This window comes from Sceloporus occidentalis, unplaced genomic scaffold (genome assembly GCF_023333645.1).
Source record: "Sceloporus occidentalis isolate IW3139 unplaced genomic scaffold, rSceOcc1.0.p SCAF_23, whole genome shotgun sequence".
NCBI classification, from domain to species: domain Eukaryota; kingdom Metazoa; phylum Chordata; class Lepidosauria; order Squamata; family Phrynosomatidae; genus Sceloporus; species Sceloporus occidentalis.
The window spans coordinates 1,076,708-1,095,477 of NW_028317003.1; the positions used below are offsets into that span (position 1 = coordinate 1,076,708).

Consider the following 18,770-nt stretch of genomic DNA (forward strand, 5'->3'; position numbering starts at 1 on the left):
CTGGCCTGTTCAGAGAGACACTGGGATAATTTTCTTGCAATTCAAACCCATTCCAAAGCTTTGATGATAAAAAAATAATAATAATAATGTTGCAGCGGGCTCTAAGAATAGTAGAGTTGCAATCACTTTCCAGAAGAACAAAATGGTTCTTCCGTTCGTCCAATCTGCACCAAGACACACAATACTTTTACGTCAATGGAGTCAGCATCATTGCAAAGGATGGTATGCCTCATGGTACGTTTGAGCAGTCATAAAGAGTCAGGGTTAGATAAAATACAGAGCCCAATGTTGCTTCATTTGCAAGCTTTCACCACTTGCTCATAGGGAGGTGGAGGTGTATTGTAATAAGGGGGAGGTGGGAAATTTTGATTCCCTTGCGGGGTTGTTGGCTGGGTGTGGAAAGTTGGTGTTGCTGGATTTCCTGCAGCTCCTCCTGGATCAGAATAATACGGCATTCCTGGTTGCTGAGGCCCTAGAAAATTAAATGATTGAGCTGTTGTTAAGAAATTGATGTAATCATACAATATGCATATTACTCGCATGTATTGATCAAACTCTTACAGGTTCCTCCTTCACATGTTAGCAACTTTAATATATTATGGATACAATGTCTTTATCAGACTGAGTGAAGGGCTACAAAAATGAGACAATAGTACACGGGAGAGGAGATAGGATAAAATATTTAAAAACTTTAACTACATGGATGTAATGTAAGAAAGTATTCCTTTACTAATAGAGTGCTGAATAAGTTTGGCATAAGCATAACACTTTTCTGCAGTAACAAAATAGCAATTACCTAATATGGTAGGCAGCTTAACCCCTTAAGGACCGGGCTCATTTTTCGTTTTGTACCCTGTGGGACCGAGGCTGTTTTAATACTTTTGTGGTGCTTGTGTTCAGCTGTAATTTTCTCTAGGGCTGAAACAACGAATCGATAAAATCGATAATAATCGATAACGGAAATCGTTGTCGACGATTTCCGTTATCGATTAATCGAGTGATCGATTCGTTGTTGGAGCACTCGGCTCCTTTTACTTACCTCCGCGAGCGTTCCCCGCTTCCGCTACACGCGCCTTCTTTTAGTTGCGGTTCGCTCTGTGCGAGTGGCTCCGTTCGCACAGAGCGGTTCGCTCTGTGCGAGTGGCTCCGTTCGCACAGAGCGGTTCGCGGGGGTGGGGGTGGGGTTTCAGGGGATGCAGGGCAGAGTGGGGGTGGGGGGGGCAGGCCAGGGTAGGAGACTGAGTGCAGGGCAGGGTGGGGGTGGGGATGCAGGGCAGGGTGTGAGTGTGGGGGCAGGGCAGGAGACTGGGTGCAGGGCAGAGTGGGGGTGGGGGTGCAGGGCAGAGTTGGAGACTGGGTGCAGGGCAGAGTGTGAGTGTGGGTGCAGAGCAGAGTGGGTGCAGGGTGTGAGTGTGGGGGCAGGGCAGAATGTGGGGGCAGGGCTGGGTGCAGGGCAGAGTTGGAGACTGGGTGCAGGGGCACAGTGCAAAGTGCCAGGGCTGGGTGCAAAGTTCTGGATGCAAAGTGCCAGGGCTGGGTGCAAAGTGCCGGGTGCAAAGTGCTGGGTGCAAAGTGCCAGGGCTGGGTGCAAAGTTCTGGGTGCAAAGTGCCAGGGCTGGGTGCAAAGTGCTGGGTGCAAAGTGCCAGGGCTGGGTGCAAAGTGCCGGGTGCAAAGTGCCAGGGCTGGGTGCAAAGTGCCAGGGCTGGGTGCAAAGTTCTGGGTGCAAAGTGCTGGGTGCAAAGTTCTGGGTGCAAAGTGCCAGGGCTGGGGCAAAGTGCCGGGTGAAAAGTGCCGGGTGCAAAGTGCCAGGGGTGGGGCAAAGTGCTGGGTGCAAAGTGCCAGGGCTGGGTGCAAAGTGCCGGGTGCAAAGTGCTGGGTGCAAAGTTTCTTGAACAGTAATAGTCCACCTCTTTTCAGAATGTTTGGGGTTATTTTGTTTCATAAATATTGTGTTTGGGTTTTTGTACTTTGAAAATATTGTTTTTTTATTACATCATAACAAAATAAGAATGTTAATGTAAATTTTAAGTTGTTTTTTAACATCCAGTTCATTAAATTATTTTAAATAAACAAAAAATTTGCATATTGGTTTTTTTATCCGATTAATCGATTAATCGAAAAAATAATCGGCCAACTAATCGATTATTAAAATAATCGTTAGTTGCAGCCCTAATTTTCTCCTCACCCATTTAGTGTACCCACATAAGTTATATATTGTTTTTTTCAGGACAAGATGGGCTTTCTTTAGATACCATTATTTTGATCGTATCATCTTATTTACTATTAAAAAAAATAAAAAAAACATGGTGAAAAATTGAAAAAAAAACACATTTTATGACTTTTATTTGAAAAATCTTTTACTCACCTAAAAAAGCAAGTAAAAAAACTAGCTAAATAGATTCTACTACTTGTCCTGAGTTTAGAAATACCCAATGTTTTTAGGGTTTTTTGCTGTTTTTTGTAAGTTATAGGGCAATAAGTACAAGCAGCGTTTTATGATTTCCAAATCTTTTTTAACAAATCTGGTCATTCTGCCTCCATCTCCTCTTTGGAACATCTTTGAAGCCGGTTAACTCAATTTAACCCATTCAAACCATATATTTTTGAAAACTAGACACCCCAGGGTATTCCAAATGCTCTTATTTTAACCCTTTCCATGCACCAATTATACAACTACACTTTGTCAAACTTTGTAATAGTAATTTTTTTCACACAAATTGTACTTTAGATATACAGGTCCTGGTATATGCCACTGTCAAACAACACCCCAATGTGTGTTCAGGAACATCTCCTGAGTGCAGTGATACCCGACATGCATGGATTTGTCGTGTTGTTTGAGATTTAAAATGCCACATTTGGGAAGTGCGCTTTTTTTTGTCCATTTTGGAAAGTCTGTACCTATGCCCTATCTTTGAGCTCAGCCACTCCAATTTACCCCATCAGCCATTTTTTTTTATATTAGACACCCCTTGGGTATTTGAAGTGCTTTTATTTTAACTCTTTGTTGAGATTTTTGAGAAATTTTAGCACTTGCTCAAAATAATAAACTTTATTTTATTTTATTTTTTTAATACTTTTTTTATTTTTATTTTATTTTTTACACATTTTGCTGGATGGTTCATCTAGTGACATCGCTGCATAATTATTTTTAAATGTTAGCACTTTTAATTTTTTCCATATTTTTTTTTTTTTTTAATATTTTACTAATCACATTGTGATTAGAAAGCTGGGCTCCATTGACTTGCATGGTTGAATGCAGTACCTGCATTCAACCTGCAAGTGGAGCCAGAGTTCTCTAGACCATCTAGCGAACTTTAAAAACTTGTTCGTTTCTTTTACAGGGCGGCCGCCATCTTGTTGATGGCGAAGAACACCGGCAGCTGCGGCTGTGACCGCTCTCCGGAGCGGTCACAGCCCACCCAGAGGTAAGTGTTTGGTGTCGCTGGATGCCTCCTGATCGAGGCATTCCAGCGACACCATTTAAGTTTAGGAGGCGATCGTTGATCGCCTCCTAAACGCTTTTAAAACGGGCGTCCGCCGACATACAATGTATGGCGGTTGTTGACGCCTCGGGGAGGGGCCAGACATGTCATGACGGTCCTGAACCGGCAAAGGTCGCGAAGGGGTTAAGCAACAAAAATACTTGCATTTGGAAGAAATCCTTACCTGTTGGAGGTACTGCAGGTTGCCGGGTGTAGGATACATTAAATGTAGGTTCCTCAACAAGTATGGGTGGGTACATTCTCCTCCTTATGAAGAATCCAGCCCCACAGCAAAACAGAACACCCATCATAAGCAGAAACCTAAAGAAAAGCAGTTATAACGATATTAAGCTATTCATTACTGCAGTGTAGCTTTTCTTACACAGTATCCCTCGACATCTGAAATAGAGTGTTTGTGAGAATTATTGTGCATGAACAAGTGTTATTAATATTGGCCAAATAAAAGCTAAAGGAAATTCGCCTTCTATGTTATTTCCAATATTAAATTCATGAAATGCTATACATTTGAGTTCCTTGTAGCATATATGTCAAGCTAATTAGATAATAAAATAACATTTTGAAATTTTTCATCTATGTATACTAAAATGTTTAAGTAGATTCACTAAGATATCAAGTGAGATTGCATACCCAAGTTATTGGTAAGTGTATGCAACCTTAAATTTTGCAGGCGAAAGCCATTGCACATGGGTCAGGGATTTGAAAAACCTTTGAGAAGGTATAGACCCCAATTATACTCTGAGCACCAAAATCCCTTTCTCAGATCCCAGGGAACCACACTGTACGTTAGTTTATTTATGTTATGTCAGTATTTTTACCTTCCTCTTAATATAAAAACATTTTTTAGACTATTGACCAAAAATCAAGTGAGGTTACATGCCCTTGCATGCTAATACTTGCGTTCATGAACTTACAAGTTGTTGGTGAGTGCATGCAACTTTAAATTTTGCAGGTGACTTAAAGGTATACAGACCCCAATTATACCAACCTCACCTCAATTGCCTGCTCAGGTCCTAGGGAACACTATTTTTGTTTAATTATGCTTTTATGTTTTTGAAATATGTTCAGGGAAGGGAGGCTCGCACAACAACTTGTGTCCCCTGGTTGCTATTCACAAGCAATTTGCAGGTCGAATCAGCGAGTTGCTTGTTTTTTTCCCACTTGACTCTCATGCACTTCTTTGTATGCGAGTTGGGAGTGATTATCTGCGGGTGCTGATGTGAGTTGGCCTTAATAAATATGGACCGCAGTCCCATTTTTTTTTTGCCAATTTGTATGCACCCATGCTTTAATGAATACACCCATCTGTGGCTATGGCTACAATGAACACAGGTTCACTTTATGTAGGATTATAAACCTTAATACAGCTATAGTAAAAATGTGCCCCAACCCCCAGTATTTAAAGGGTTAAATTTAGAAAAACTCACCATAAATACCATAGCCTCTGAATGGAAAGTGCTCGCACGCAGCATCTGGAACCACAACAATCTTCATATGTACGACATCTATAAAGAAGACCAAACAACTGTCAAACTGCTGGTGATGTAAAATATAAAGATATATTGATCTGTTGAAAACAATTCATACATTGAATAACAAGGAGTTTATTTAGGTCCATACAGAATTCAAATATACTGATGTGTGGGGAAGGCTAATGGCAGGTGATGGCTGAAACATCACTGTCCCAAAGAGTCCTAGACAGGGGGTGCGATATTACCACACAAAGGTGGGATGCCCAGGGTTGGTCCAAAATTGTTTACAAAAGGCTGGTTCCATGTGGACTGGGCCTTTGTGAATAATTTTGGACCGGCCTGGGAGAAGCCCGTAGCTGTTTGCCAGTGTGGCACCTCCCTGATGAGAGCCCCCAGGTACGTCACTGCAACCACTGCACCTCCGCAAAAAGGCTGAGCTTCTCGGCATACCCTCTCCCCCAACCAGAGGAATGGGGGAGAGGCTGTGCTCATCGCCTTTTAGCAGAGGTGCAGAAACTCTCTTTTTCCAAGACTATCGGGAATGAACCACCTGGACACGTGTAAGGGCCAACTCTGGGTAGGGTTGGCTTCTTATGCTACTATACAGCCCTGGTGCTACTTAACCTATCAATGTATCGTTATAATAATCATTATTATTGGGACGGCCCGACCCTTTCTGTAAATACTTCTTTAATCATGTAAAAATGGAAATGCTAAGCTGCCGTTATACGTTTTTGCTATAGAAAAGAAATGTTTATTTGGTTAAAATGCTAGAGAATTTAATGGCTGTTTTGCTTAAGTGGGACAGCGCCTTTAAAAAGCATGCCATAAATCACCCAACAGAGATTTAATTTTGGTCTTATCTCCTGGAAAGGTTTGTAGTTCTCAGAACTAATAAACAAGTTGTTTCAGATTACTGCTGTTAGCTTGGCAGCTCCGGGAACAGAACATGGCTCCAGGGAACAAAGCAAGACAAAGCATTTAAGCTTATTAATGCAGAACATTTGAATCCTACGCAGCTGGTTAAATTGTGTATGCACAAAATAATATATGATCATTTCTTCCGGCATGGAAAATACATGTAAATTTATGCATGTATATGTGTGTATATATATGTGTGTGTGTGTATATATGTTGTCACCTGGGAATTATCAGTCACGGTAGGGGGGAGCAGATGCTGCACACTAATTGGACTTTCCTACTAAACCCAGCAGAACCGGCAATGGCCACAGTGAGCTGCTGTTCTACAGAGGCTGAAAATGTTGTATGCGGTGGGCTGAGATGCTGTGTGCGAGTTGAAGGGATGGCAAAAAAATGAGAAAGGGAAAGAGAGAGAGAAAAAGGAGGAAGATAGTCAAGAGTGAAGAAATAGGAGATATGAGAGAGAACAGAAAGGAGGGAAGCACAGAAAGAGGGTGTGAAATCAAAAATAGAGGGAGAGAGAAGAGAGAAGGACAAAGGAAAAAAAGTAGAGAGTGCAGAAAGATTGAGAGAAGAAATAGAAAGCACAGAAATGGGATACAAAAAAAAGTAGAGAGGAAGGGTGTGAGGGAGAAAGGGAGAGAAAAAAAAGATGGAACAGCCCTCTAGATTGTAAGCTTGCGAGCAGGGCTCTCTCCACCAAATGTTTCGGTTTGTCTTAGTCTGTCAATTCTTGTCTTGTCATATCCCTTGATTTTATGTATTGTATTAAGCGCTGCGTAAACTGTTGGCGCTATATAAATAAAGGATAATAATAATAATAATAAAAAAGAAAAAGGTGAATGTTGTAGCATATACGCTGACCAAGTTTTACTGGTCAGCATATAATCTGACACTATTCCTGTTCTTTCTCAACCGTTCACTCTCTTAATTCCCAACAATGATCAACATTTATCTACTACCTCTCCTCTTTTCCATCTTGAATGTGTCCTGTCCGAACCTAGCTACTTCTTTATACAATTCCACCCTTGCATCTGTTCTCGTGGAAGTAGCCCCAACCACTTCTGGTTCCTTATTTTTCCCAACTCTGGTACACGACACCAACCAGACATCTTCAAAATTGCTCCTGCACTGCTGAAAGTAGCTGAAGGAAGTTTCAATCTGCATTGGACCTCCTACACTATAAATGATCACAACGTTCATATCACTCTGCCATAACTCTTGCTTAAAATACCTACTTAAAACACCAACTTTACCTCCTTATTGTCTCAAAACCTTAAACATCTCCATCTTCGATTCCCTACTTCGCCCAGGTACCCTGTCCTGCCATACAACCTCTGATAACCTTTGATAAAATAGAGACAATATATATATAGTCTATATAAATATATAGATATATATATATATGTTAAATATCTGTCTTCCTCCTGCTCTTACCCTCTCTTTTAATCACATATTTAATCCATCTTCCACCTTTACTGCACCCTACCAATCTGTCAAATCACTGCCAGATCCTTCTACTTCCTTTTGCCTCTGAGCTTCTACAACGGCTTGTATATGACCAACTTTCTCAACTCCAACTCTTTACTTGGCGCTCTTCATTGTGGATTCCGCTCGACACTCTACTTAGACCAGGTTTGCTTATGTGACTTAATGGTAAAACCAGGGGCCACTACTCCTTGCTAATCCTTTTAGACCTCTCTGCTGCATTTGACATTGTGGGCCACCTTCTTTTTCAAACTCTTAACAATCTCGCTCTCTGTGGCCGCTGGTGCTGATCCTACCTTTATGAACACTATAAGTGTCTCTATTTCCAGTAACCCTTCCTCTCTGCTTTCCTCCTCAGTTGGTGTACCCCAAAGCTTAGTTCTAACTATGTTTGGTGTTTAATGGAAATATTTGTGTGGCTGGTCTGTAACAAACATTGGTTCTTTTACATCTTGAGCAATAGACCCCCAACTTTTTCTAGGTCATAAGCTTGTTTGAGCAGGGCCCACCTTAACTTTTCTTTCTGTAAGTCCAATATGATGGTGCTATAGAAATCAATAAATAATATTAATGTACAGCTCCACTTTTTTTTTCACGCTCCACTTTTTTTTTCACGACGAAGTCGGGAAGTTGAAATGTTTAAGTTTATTGAGTGCACCTCATCGTTTAGACAGAAGGATTCTCTAGAGTGTTTTTAGTGTTTCTCATCAATTTACAGTTGTGTGCATAAACCCTTTAAATGGCAGCTTCCCACATCTGATGTAATGTCATTAAAATTAGAGGTAACTTTTAAACCTGACAAAGGGGTAACAATCTATGGTGTTTCATATCACGCGGGCACACTGACAAAGTGTTTATCTTGAACATCCACTTCTTCTTCAGAGACATAAATATAAAAATCGGTTTAGTATTGATGTCTCATTTTCTTCACATCCATTTCCACCCTTAAAAAAATGTAATTGTGATCCACAGGTCTGGATTGGATTTAACCTTGTCCATCAAAATAATCTCTGTTAAGTACCTCTAACATCTATGAAGTGTTCAGCAGCATTTTGACAACAATCTGTTGGCTACATAATTATTTGAGTTCTTTTTCTGCCACGTGTCTCCTGTGTATCAAATAGAATGCAACATCTACCAGTTGGATGACCACAAAATATTACTCTTTTACAATTTAGCTAATCTTTTTTTGCTTAAAAAAAAGATGTATTCACATTGTGAGTTGTGTAACAAGAGAACATTTTCCTGAAAATCGAGAGTCTGTTTAGACTTTAAGTGCTTAATTTTCAGGACTGATCTAGCTGAGGGAGGAGGAAGGCTCATGCACAAATGCGATTATATATAATACAAAATGTATACCACATTATTTATTTTTTTTCATTTAGAGGGTTTAACATTCATCCTCAAAACTTGTTTGGATTTGTGATTACTAAGGAACATAGAACTGGTGCCTCTCCTGGGGTAGTCCCAAGAACTAGGTTTATTACCTGTTTACCATTATACCAGGCCTTTGGATGCACAGTGTCAGAGTTAAGCACTGCAGATGGGGCCTTCCATTGGAAGAACATGGTTAGATATAGATCTTGATACTAGAAAACAATAAAAAAAAATCCCCCATGATGCATTGGTGGCCTTCTTCTGCTAGTGACACAATTAATGGGATGATAATTGTACTTTAAATTAGCAGCAGGCTTTCTCCCACAACTTGGAAGGCAGCTCACTTTTTATACGGAGACAACAGGTTCATCAAGTGGTTTTATAAATCATTCATTAAAATTACATGATTTTCGTTCACCCTCTCCTTTCACACAATTAATTGAGACATCGGACAGCAATGAGTCATCTCAAAGCACAAGCAGCAAAGTCCTCCTTTACAACAGAAATTTATATATTTTTTATTTTTTCTACCCACAATTCCTGTTCTGAGTATCAGATCAGCACATATTTAATTATGAGGCTAAGAGAAGTGTTTTTGCACTCAGTAGGATGTCAATTCGGGAGAAGGCAGAGTGTAGTCGTGATATTGGACCTACAAACATGTGAATGGCAGTTTCCACTACATTTGATTATCACACTATATTTATACACTGCGCTCAGGAAATTGCTAGGGCATACATATATAAAAAAACATACATACATACCTGACTGCAAAAAGTAGAATCAACATATACTTACATGTAGTATGTAGGATATAATCCTTCAAAGTACCAGCAGTGTTTTTTGGCCTCTACGCACTGAAAAAGAAATGAATGTAGAAGTTGTAAAACGAGCAAAGAATGAAGGTCCCAATAATTATTTCTAAATCATAGTATTTCTAGGAGGTGGTATGAATATAATTGCGTACAGGATTTGTTTAGTTATAACAGGATATCACAGTGGCAGTTTGTAGCTTTCTCCATGTTAGTTTATTTCAGTTCAACATGGTAACACAGATTTATAATCCACCATTTGTTCCTTACTTAAACTATATCACAGTTCTATGTTTAAAAGCTTATAATGACCAGTTTGACACACACACAAATACCTCGAAAATATGTTGCTCCAAGATATGACATCGTTAAGGTACTTTTATGAATTGTCTTAATTGTCACCTAGGCTGTGACCTTAACTCCTACTTCATATTTGCACTTTTTGGCTTATCGTCTTTTCTCATTTTACACCAAAAAAAAATCCCTTAAAACCTCCACAAGATAATTTAATCATAGAAAACAGAATAAAAAAAGACTGCCTAGATCTAATAATGTTCCTAAGAACTATATCCCTTCTCATCTGTACGCGCAGCACACCACTACAGAAGCAACAAGCTTCGATAAAGAGAAAAAGACGTCAGTATGGAATGCTACCTACTGTTTATTGGGAGTAGGCATCAAAATATCTTGGACGTTTGTTAGATTAGTGTGCCTTCTACTGACGCACAAATAAGAAACAATGGTGGGATTTGAGGGTGTGTGAGGCTACCAATCCTGATGTAGAGGACACATCCCTGGAGATACCAGATTCTGGTGGGTTGAACCACCATTCCTAGTCAGCACGACATATACAAATGGATTTAAGCATTTTACTACGGATTGAGTTCCGTTTCAGACAAACATTAAATCATGCATTAGGATTTTTTTTTTACGGATTTTCCTAGAGCATTTTCATTTTACGAGAACAGCTGCTGCAAAAATAAAGTGCTGATCCCAAGCACATGTCAAATTATACACTACACGCAAGTCAAAGATAAACATACTCATTAACATAGTTGATTTAAATTTAGGTTTCTTAACATTTTCATTACCAGAAACCAATCCATGTTTGTAACAAAGGGCAATCGTTTATTTTTTTTGAGCAGTAATAAAACCCTTAGATTGTTGAACGGGTACACCATGTGATATGGGCATCCCAGCTATCCTATGCACTTTAACACATATGATAGTTGCTTGATCCCTTTAAAGTTGTGTGTTGTTTGTTTTGTTGCATGTGCCTGTCAGCTAAATGCTGTACAGGGGATGTGTTTGCCTTAATATACTTATCTCCTATCAGCTGCAGCAGTGGCACAGGGAAGGCTGCAGGCGGGGGCCTGGTCAGATCCCTATGCGTGTGGAAAGCACACCCGTTAATTTCAACGGGAGCACTTTCCTGCCAAGGACAGTCGGATCATGGGAGAGGAGGGCAGCTGCTGCAGCAGGACTGCAACTTCTAGCTCAGTACTTAAAGTACTCGCTGCACTTGTTTTGGAGAAAATGAGTAAGTAGTTTACTTCACTGACGCTGATATCAATAATAGAAGGTAGCAAGGCTATGTTGAATCAATTTCATATTCTACAGCTATCTCCCTTCTCCGTCACTTCAAATGTTGAGAGAAACAATTGGTTTTGATATCTGAAAAAACATATGGGAGAATGCAAAGCTTTATCTTCACCAATAAACCTTTATTGTAAAGAGCAGTAAGTCAAGTTAGCTCAAGCCAGAGTGCAAATAATCCCCTCTAACCGGGAGCTGAGGCGTATCGGGATCCGCTTTAAGATCCCATATAATGACTCTGAAAATATATAGAAAAACATCAGCTCAAACTCCGGAATAAGGGTTTGAATAAGCACTTTAGGTGCAAAACTCTTCAAGCGCGTAGCCTGGTCCCGTTTGGTTTCCCCTTTTGTTCATTTGTATACTGTCCAAGGACGTTATTAAAGACCGTTTGCTTTTACATGGACATTGTTTCATCCCCTCCTTCCCATAAAAACAGTGATTTTCACAGGCTTTGTGAGGAGGTTGTGGAAGAATGATAGAAGTTGATTAGATATAGTAACTTTGCCACCTGTTGCAAATAGTCATAGCTTTTTTAGAATACTTGGAGAAGAATGTAGGATTTGGGAAAAGTGATAGATCCACAGAACAGGATGGGTAATTTGAAGTAATTCAGCTGTTTTTTTGTTTTGTTTTGTTACTTTACAACGTCAGCCTAATAGCTTGCTCGCTCACCAGAGAGATCACAAAGCCCCTTGGTACTTTATTCTAACCACTCAAAGGACATGGCATGTATAGGTCCTTTTAACAAGCAACTCCTACACCACTAGATGCTAATTAAACATTGTGCACTGGGTAGTATAATAATCAGCATCCATGACAAAGAGAAAATCAAGTTCAGCTGTGCTACGTGTTATTCTTTCTGTCCGAAGGCAGTAAACACAGTCACTATGAAGAGCTTATTCTACTGTCATGACTCAGACTCATCTAAGTTGCTAAGAGGTTACTATGGAGCCCGCCACAGCTGTGCTCTCCTGAGCCGCTCTGGTATAATCAGTAACCATATTACTTGCAATGACAGGTAGAAATGTAATATCCTATTTACAGTGGACTTCTCTCCTGAAGACGGCATTACATTTATTTACAAAAAAAAATGAGGTAGTTTCTATGTTGTATCCAATGTATTAACAGTTCCATCATAAATCCTACGGTTGGTCATACCAGGTGCAGCATGGCAAGCGTCTTAGAATTTGCACATTGTATACAATTGTTTTTTTCTTTTTATACAAAGATATATAAACTGGTGTGTATCTTTAATAATAAAAACATCCATGATAAAAGCTATATTCACACCAGAAGAGTAGTGTGCCTGTAGACCACATCCACACACAAGAACTTGGTCTCTCTTGGTCTATCTGAAAGTGTCTTAAGCCAAGGTCATAAGAAATAAATGAAACAACATTAATTATTATGTAAGTAAGCCCACCACATTGTCGTAATATTAAAACACAATGAATCCAGTTTATTATTGTCTGAGCTTTTTCAAAGCAATCAGTGTTGCACTGCGTCACTTCAAATCAGAAGGCAAAATTTGGAAGTGGCAGTGGGACATGGGATTGGAGATATCTTAATCCCCATGCCTAATTATTATTTGAAGGAAATTAAGTCTGAAATCTAAAGTTCTCTAAAAGGAAACATTTTGTAATTGTCCCAAAAGTATATGTAATAATTTTCATACTCAACAAGAACAAGTAGAAGTAGAAGAAAAGTAGTGATAATATATATCTATTAAAAATTACATTATATGTATACAATGGGGCTAGTTATCTAAAATTCCTGAATTACACATTCTGCCACATTAAGAGTGAATTTGTTAGTTTTGTTAGCTAACTGAATTGCATTAGATTGCAAGCTTTCTGGCTGCTCAGGGCTCTTTTTCAGGCATATGAATCAAATCTAATTTAGTTAGCCAATAAAGGTATCTTTGTTACCAAATTGTTTCCAGGGCTAACACAGTACAATTCTATACCTCCTCCACATTACGTTATTTATGGCTAAGGTGATGAGCAGATTGTTATGTTGACAAGAAACCATGGCACCGAAAGTTTTGTATGGGAGCATTGTACTTTTTGTAACAAAGGCTCCCACGTTGCGGGGAGCCCCCTGCCCAGTACTGTAAACACCCCAGGCACAAATGTACACAACATGTGAGGACCATGAAGGAGCAGGCAGAAGACGAGCTGTCCGGAGGAAGCTAAGGTGAGTTACAAAGAATATGTGTGTTAGTATGCTACTGTGTGTGTTAGTGTGTGTGATCATGTTACTGTGTGTGTTAGTTTGTGTAATTTTTTTACTGTCTGTAAGTACGTTTGTGTGTGTAAGTGTGTTATTGTTTGTAAGTATGTTAGTATGTGTAAGTATGTCTGTGACTGTTAGTAGAGATCAACTTTAAATAACTCATGTTCATGGTTTATGTTCCTTTTATGTGCATCTTTGTATCATTATGTTAAATGGTCATAGGCTCTGCACAGACTCTATTCCCCATGGCTTTGTCATTTGTTGCTACATCGGTAAAGATGTATCAGTTATTTTACATCGCTTTCTGTATGAGGTAACAAGCTGGGCTGGATCGTCTGTCTTATGAATATACAGATAAAATCGTGTTCTGGATGCTGTAACTTCTGGCAGAGATGCACAATCTTCTGTTATGCTTGAAACAATGGAAATATTCACAAATAAAAACATAAAGTTGATTTCATTAGCTTGAAAATACAGAATCATAGTGATTCTTATCCCATGGAAAATAGCTACTGTTGGTTAATAGCTTGACTTCTACTGTTGAATAAAGTGCACCAAGGCCATCTGATTACAGAAGTCACCATCCCGTCGGAAGCAATGTGTCCCTGATAGACATCAGAAAAAGGAAATAATCATTCCGGCATTAAACACATTGTATAACTTTCCACTAGGGGCCCAGTCCCGACTCCCAGGCCTTATAAAAAACTATTACGCAGACATGTAATGGGGATTAGAAACGCCTGTGGAATCAATCAATCTGTGAAGGCTCTTATGTTTTCCCGAGGGGCAATGTGAGTCAATAAAAATTATATATTGATTAGTATCCAAAAGTGAACTATAATTGAAAAACATCTTTGGATTCACCATCTAGAACAGACTAGAACCAATCAGCATAAAGATGTAATGAGGGGACACCAAAAAAAGAGTTAATTCAGGTTCTCCCAATTGAGATATTTGCTTCTGTCATATTTAATAAGCAAAAGACAAGCCACTTTGTGACCATATGGCCAGTGTGTTTCTCTTCTGAATGTTCAGTGTATGGCTATGCACACAGATGCTCGGAACACATTTCAAGATGCGCCTGTGTTTCTACCCCACGAGAATTCATAATGATGACAAGCTGTTTCCTCGAAGTGGTCTATTTATTTTATATACATAGAACATTTTTTAAGGTTACTTGCATGTCTTAGTAGAATAACAACATCAGTAATAGTAAATAATGTTAAGTTATAAACGGACATATAGATCCACATTTAATCTGTTATTCAATGTATTCTTCATATAAGACTGGATGATGCTAACATCTTGCGCAGTGTCTCATTGCATCAAAAATGGTTGCTCTCTGCTACCATTTAGATCACTCCAACTATATCGGTGGTTCCAACTGTAATCCACAGTCCTCCAATGGCTCCCTGCAAGGGTGATTGGGACCTAACTTCTCGGGAGATCTTTGCTGCCGCTAAGCTTCTTTTAAGGACTCAAGGCACGGGGGTTATGACTAATATACTACTACGAATGAGTGTTTAGCAACACCAGGATGGAAGAGAAGACACATGAAAGTACTGGACAAAAAGTGGGCACCAAACTATAACCACTGACCTACACAACATGTGTTCCTAAGAAAGCATGCACAATGATAAATATTTTTAGAAAGCTAAACTGTGTCAGCCAGTAGTGGAACTGGTACACGAATATGCCGGGCCCCCCTCCCTGGCACTGGTCCCAAATCAACATGTCCCTCCTGCCTCTACTGGTGGCCCTAGGAGCTCAAAATGTTTGGTGGGTATGAGTGTATTACCTGGTTCTACAGCCTTACAAGTCAAAAGAAAACAAATGTAAAAAGCCAAAAAAGTGATTGTAGATTAAATGATTTAACTTTTAATGAGTTCACATTGTAAACAAATGCAGACTGGAGTGGTTGGATGGATGCCACTGAGCTTAGGTGCATTCTACCTGTGGCAATGGTAATGGTTGCATGATTAAAAACTCCTTCACTAATATTGCGTGGTACCATGCAGAAGTCTAAAGGAGTGTGACTCCATTCCGAAAGTAAAGATTGCAAAGTCAGCTATAAATTTGAAGAGTTCGTATATAAAAAAACATCTACGAAGCTGGAGTTGTCATGTGCATGTACTGACTCCTGTTTCCCAAGCAACTTGCTACCAGAAGCCACAAACATTCATTTAAATAGAATCTTTAAAAAAAGAAGGTGGGATTTTCATTTTGCATTAAAATATCTGCTTCAACACAACATTTACTTTAACGCAAGCACATGGTGAGTAGGAGGTGTGACATACCTTTAAGGCAATCTATCATAAGAATGTTATAAATGCATTACACAGACACATTTGCCAGTGTTAGCAAAATCACATGCAACATTAATGGTTCGTTAAATAATTTATTCACTGCCTTAACTTACATAATCTTGCCTCATTTCACATGTAGGTTATCCATAAAGCAGAGTAGACATATCCAAAGAGCAGAGTTTTTTGGGATGCAATTATGTATTACCAGTATATTTATCAAAATCAGTAACACTGACCTTAAAGGCAGATAAGAACCAATCAGGCCATCTAGTCTGCACATTTTTTATGATGACCTTGGTCTTGTCTTAGATTCAAGATAGCTTTATGCCTATCGCATGCATGTTAAAATTCCCTAACTGTATTGGCCTCTACCACTTCTACCTGGAGGATATGGTAAAGTAAACTTTACACTCTGTAAAGTAAACTTTTTCTACATTACTCCAAAACCCCTGACCCTCTAGTTTTAAATGATGGCCTTTTGTTAAGTATATGCCTTTATTTTGTGGTCACACCGTCTTTAAAAGATACTATTTTACTTACTACTAGACTAATGTCTCCTGACTGCACTGTAAAGGCTGTAGCATCTCCTCCTATGTGTTATTTTTCTAAATCTTTTCAGCTGAAGGATCTTGTTAATAAGTGGGTCAGTGAGGTCAGTCAGTTGCTAAGCCTGACATTAAACATTCGGTGTCCTACAGATCATTCATGTAAGGGATATTTATCATGACCTTAAATGGTCCATTGTGTCATTTTTATTAATATTCATTAATTTAATTAAAAAGTGCCCCAACCTTCAATGACCTGTTTTAATAATAAAGTCAAGTTAGCAATCTAGAATGCCTAGCAGGCTTCTGTGCCAATGGTACGGACAGGGGCACTATTAGAAACGTACCTATTTATTATTACAACACTCAATTCACACATTCTATAGGGATGACTTCTAATACCATCATATATTAACTTTCATATTTCAGTTCTATCCCAATATTTTAAAATTCTATTGAAATCTACTATATTATGGGCAAACATAAGGTACTTACACGGCTGGTTGTAGAACAATAGCTGCAATGAGCTTCTGCTGTGGGAGCAACATGCATTAACACCAATTAGACATTTTTACTGTGTGGTTAGGATGTGGAATGCTGTGGAATGATTTTGAGATGCGCACGCTTAACACATGCATGCATTTGAGCAGCTACACAATCACTTATATTAATATTTAATACAGGAATTAACATGCTAAAATGTCAGTTAGATTTTACAATTCAAAATTCGAGATTTAGGATGGGTACATGAATAAATCCAGTAACCTGAAGGTCCTATACTCAAGAGTAGGGAACGCATTAGAGTGCTCTTTTATTCTTATCAATAAATAAAATAAAAAAAGTTGTTGAAAAGGTAATGTATTATTTATACATTGTCGGCTGCACATCCATGATGCGTTCCACCACATCCCAAAGGTGCTCCATTGGATTGATATCTGGTGACTGTGGAGGACATTGGAGTACAGTGAAATCATTGTCATGTTCAAGACCATTCTCTGTAAACCCTAGAGATGGTTGTGCGTGAAAATCCCAGTAGATCAGCAGTTTCTAAATGTTCGGTTTGAACTTCAGCAAGTTGTCTTGACCACCTCTACATGCTTAAATGCACTGAGTTGCTGCATTGTGATTGGCTGATTAGCTATTTGTGTTAGCAAGCAATTTAACAGGTATAACAGGTAAAGTGGCCAGTGAGAGTGTGTGTGTGTGCATATATCAGCAATATATTTAAATAAAACTACTGACATGTCTAACAGCTACAATAAAGGAAAACGTAACCACTAAAAGAGACTGTGCAATGTTCTGAAATGAACATAACACTCTAAAAAAGCAGAATACAGAGAGACTACAAGTCACGATTCCACAATCCATTAACAGCATTTCTAAGACTCCAGTGCTTTAGCATTTTGTGCACTAAGTAAGATGATACAGCAACAAGCATAATTAGCTCTCTCTCTCTCTGAGGAATTCTCACCATAATTGCAGTTACTGATGAGCTGATGTAGCATTAACATTGATTGCATGGTAACTGTATTTTCATCAGCAACAGTGCAACCTGTAACAGTCTTCACCTCTTATAATTGAGATCAATCTTGGCCATCAAGTGGTATCTACCCACCATTAATAAAAGCATGATGCTGCCAAAAAGTCTATATAAAATAGTTGCAAGGCAACAGTATAAATTGATAATACTGATTATCTGGATAGCAGTTATCAAACATTGTTATGTCTAGGGAGCATTTAAAGATGATTTTGGACCAAAGGACCATCTCACCACTTTGGACCACTTGGTCATAAGAAAAAACATAAATAGAAATAACATCTACATACATTAGCACCTTAAGGGCAGAGCTATTTTTTGTACAATGTCTGTTTGTACAATGGCCACTTTCACATTTTTGCGGTGTTGCTGCTTAGCTGTAATTTTCTAAAAGACTACCTTTCTTGGGAATTTTGACATCTGGGCAATCTGTGCCCATGTCCTATTTGGGACATCTTTGAACCGGCCAATTCAATTTACACCATGGGTATTTCCAATGTTAGCATTTTAATTATTTCCATGCCAGGATTTTTGGTAAGATATAGCTCTAATTTTAGGACTTGCTCATAAAAAAATACATTATTATTATTATTATTATTATTGGATTATAATTGGACTAACATTTTGTTGGAACTGGATGGTTACCCTTATGGTGACATCAAAGGATAATTATTTTTACATGTTACCATATTTTTTTACTATTTTACTGTTTTCTTTTTTTATTTCTTATATGTTTTACTAATCACATTGTGATTAGTAAACTGGGCTACATTGACTTGCGAAACTACCACAGTGCTTCCTGGGATGCGTTTTCAGTGTTGCTGAATGCCTCACTATCGAGGCATTTTAGCAACACCGTTTTAGCTTAAGGAGCTTTTAAAGCAGGTGCACGTATATGTAGCACATTGTCGCTCTGTGGGGCAATTACACAGGGCCCCTGCGGCAGTTTTGGGGGTTGCCGAATGCCTCAATACTGA

General features: G+C 38.9%; 1 protein-coding gene across 1 annotated transcript; it reads right to left on the bottom strand.

Annotated features, from left to right (window-relative positions):
• Positions 1–293: 293 nt before the first annotated feature.
• LOC149300666 (WW domain binding protein VOPP1-like) lies at positions 294–16,804 on the bottom strand. Its single transcript, XM_089484740.1, has 6 exons — positions 16,752–16,804; positions 13,674–13,817; positions 9,558–9,680; positions 4,929–5,006; positions 3,668–3,804; positions 294–472 (listed from the first exon to the last, which is right to left on the bottom strand). Exons 1-6 carry the CDS (start codon positions 16,802–16,804, stop codon positions 294–296), a joined length of 714 nt encoding a protein of 237 aa, XP_089340866.1.
• Positions 16,805–18,770: the final 1,966 nt, after the last annotated feature.

Excerpts from the sequence above, each read along its gene's own strand:
- LOC149300666 (XM_089484740.1), bottom strand. The coding sequence starts at position 16,804 with ATGTTGCTCCCACAGCAGAAGCTCATTGCAGCTATTGTTCTACAACCA. Across the intron at positions 5,007-9,557 it reads TTATATCCTACATACTACAT|ATGTCGTACATATGAAGATT; the intron begins GTAAGTATATGT and ends TCTTCTTTATAG. Across the intron at positions 3,805-4,928 it reads CAGAGGCTATGGTATTTATG|GTTTCTGCTTATGATGGGTG; the intron begins GTGAGTTTTTCT and ends GCTTTTCTTTAG.